Source organism: Orycteropus afer, unplaced genomic scaffold, assembly GCF_000298275.1.
Source record: "Orycteropus afer afer isolate SDZICR_OR568_19922 unplaced genomic scaffold, OryAfe1.0 scaffold00079, whole genome shotgun sequence".
NCBI classification, from domain to species: domain Eukaryota; kingdom Metazoa; phylum Chordata; class Mammalia; order Tubulidentata; family Orycteropodidae; genus Orycteropus; species Orycteropus afer.
This window is the reverse complement of record NW_006921666.1, coordinates 4,481,510-4,483,912: the sequence shown is the minus strand read 5'-3', so window position 1 is coordinate 4,483,912 and position 2,403 is coordinate 4,481,510. Positions and strand designations below refer to the sequence as shown.

The following is a 2,403-nucleotide window of genomic DNA, read 5'->3' as shown; positions in this document are numbered from 1 at the left end:
ACCGTCTTGACCCCGACGGGCGGCGGCGGCCCCGGGGAGCGGCCGTCTTGGAAGCAGCCGTGCGCTCGTTTTAGCTGACGCGCGGTCTCGATCACGAACTCGATGCGATCCGCGCCCTCGTAGTTGACGCAACCGCGGCATACAGGCTCCGAGAAGTCCCAGATCATGGCCCAGGGCATCCGGGGCAGGTCGCACAGGTAGCAAGATTGTCTCCGGGACGAGGACACCTGTGCCGCCGACATGATGCCGGCCCTGGGGAAGGTAGGCCGCTGCCCGGTCTGTCTCCGCGGCGCTTTCTCCTCCCCTGGTCGGCTACGGAGGGAGTCCGGCTGCGGGGGAGAGAGAAGGAGGGCGAGAAAGTTCTGCCCCACGGGCTGGAAAGAGCGCAAGTCTCCACCAGCGCAGCGCCTCTCCGCGGGGGCTCAGCCGCCCGGGCGGCGCACGGGTCCTCGCCCCCACCTCCTACTGCGGCTGTCTAGCCGAGGAAGCAAGCTCAGGCGCCTTCTTCCTGGTGCCGGGGACCCGTGCTGGAAGCTCTTGGCCCGGGGGGAGGGGGCAAGGGTGTTCGGCCGCCGTTGCCTCTTGGGCCCCCTCCCCGAAGTGGCTGGTGCGTGAAAGCTCGTGAAGGGCTGCCTCTTTCCTCTCCCCGTCAGCTTCCCTAGGGCGAGGGCTAGAGGGTTCAGTGCCACGCGGTGCCCGTGTCCAATCTTGCTGAAGCCGCTGCTTTCCCGAAGGGCCGGGGGAGGGAGGGGGTGGCGGCAGCCGAAAAGGAGCTTCTCCCCTCCGCAGCGTCGGCGGGTCCGCTGGCGGTGGCTGGGTTTGCGCGGCCGGAGGGAGCCTCCGCGGCCACTGCTTCCAGGACGCACGAGAGGAGAGGAGTGCACGCACGCAGGCTCCCGCCGCCCCAGGCCTGGCCGGCGCCCGGGCCGCGCGGCTGACGGCGCTCACATTGGCTGCAGGGCGCTCGCGCGGCGCCTCGCCCCGGGTCGCATCCCTTTCCCGCTCGCGCTCGCCCGGAATGTGGGGTTGTGATTGTTACTCTACGTTCCAGAGGCGCGTCTCGGCGCTCCCGCTCGGGCTGCGGCTCGCGCTGTCCCCGGCTTGGCCGCGCGGGATACCGCCCGGGCGGAGCGCTGACGTCACCACCATGCTCTGCACCAGTCTCCCCCCACCACCACCCCTTACACTTCCTCTGTGTGGAGCCCACTTGTTGCTCTGGAAAGGCGCATGCGCGGCCTGGGGCCCAGATTCCTCCCAGCCGGCCCCTCCTCCGCGCCTCCGCCCTCCCCTCCCCCTCGCCGTGTGTGTACAACAGCTGAGGCCCGGCGAGCTAAAGCTGGAAGCCCTGGGCTGGGGGTGGAAATTAAACAGACGCTGACCTTTCCCTTCTCCGCCCTACTTTCCTAAGTAAAAACGCATTTAAGAACCACAAGCATCGTTTCCGACCCCTGCTCCCCTCCCCTCCCCACCCCACCCCTCACCCCATCCGCGGCTGGCAATGGAAATGGCCTGTTTCAGAACTTTCGCTGTGAATTTCATAGAGGGAATTACTCATTTCATCTCTGAAGAAACCATTCCCTACCACTACCCGGTATGGACGTTATGCCCTTTTCCACCACGGATGCCGGAACACCTGCAAAATTAGCTGTTTTTCAATCTTACAGAAACTGCCTTTTCGATTTGTTCTTGTGCCCTGGTGTAGGAACTCGCTTCAGCCACGGAGCTAAATGCTTTCAGGGTGAGCTCTCCCCTCCCCCAGCCGCACTCTAAAAATTTTGGCTGAACGTGTAAAGAAGCTACGAGCACCCGGAGGCCTTTAAGGAAAACAGTCGACGGGCTGCGCACAGCTGCTGTTGGGGGCAGGAAGGGGGAGGTGCTAGAGAGGCCGAATAGGTGAGTGGTTTTTTTTTTTTTTTTTTTTGCGTACATTTTATTGTGGTTTGGGTGAAAGTTTACGGAGCACATTAGTCTCCCATTCAGCAATTTATGCATTTTGTTTCGTGACATGAGTTGCAATTCCCTCGATCTAACAGTCTTGCCACTTCCTCCCTGGGTTCCTTGTTTTCATTCGTGCATATTTCCTGCCCCTTCCTGCTTTCTGAACTTATTTTTGGGAAGTTGCTGCCCTTTTGGTCTCTTTAGTGTGAATGGTTTTTCTGGGTTCGATCAGAAGGCCGGGACATTTAATAATAGTGATATCTTGGTAAAGCACAGAGCTGTTTTCAAAGTACTTTTTCAGGTGCTGTGACGGGAAAGACTGACAAAGGCCATGATTTCTTTTCCATTAAGAAACCCACTGCCGTGGAGTCGGATCCGACTCATAGGGACCTCTCCTTGGGTTTCTGAGATGGTACCACTAGGGAAGTTGATTGCCCAATCTTTCTTCCCAGAAGTGGCTGGTGG

General features: G+C 60.4%; 1 protein-coding gene across 1 annotated transcript in view; it reads right to left on the bottom strand.

Moving 5' to 3' along the window:
* Positions 1–242, bottom strand: part of IRF2BPL (interferon regulatory factor 2 binding protein like) — a 2,363-nt gene extending 2,121 nt beyond the window's left edge. Inside the window, exon 1 of the mRNA XM_007941410.2 lies at positions 3–242. Within this exon, the coding sequence (XP_007939601.1) occupies positions 3–242 (240 nt within the window). The remainder of the gene's footprint in view (positions 1–2) is intronic.
* Between the last annotated feature and the right edge of the window lie 2,161 nt (positions 243–2,403).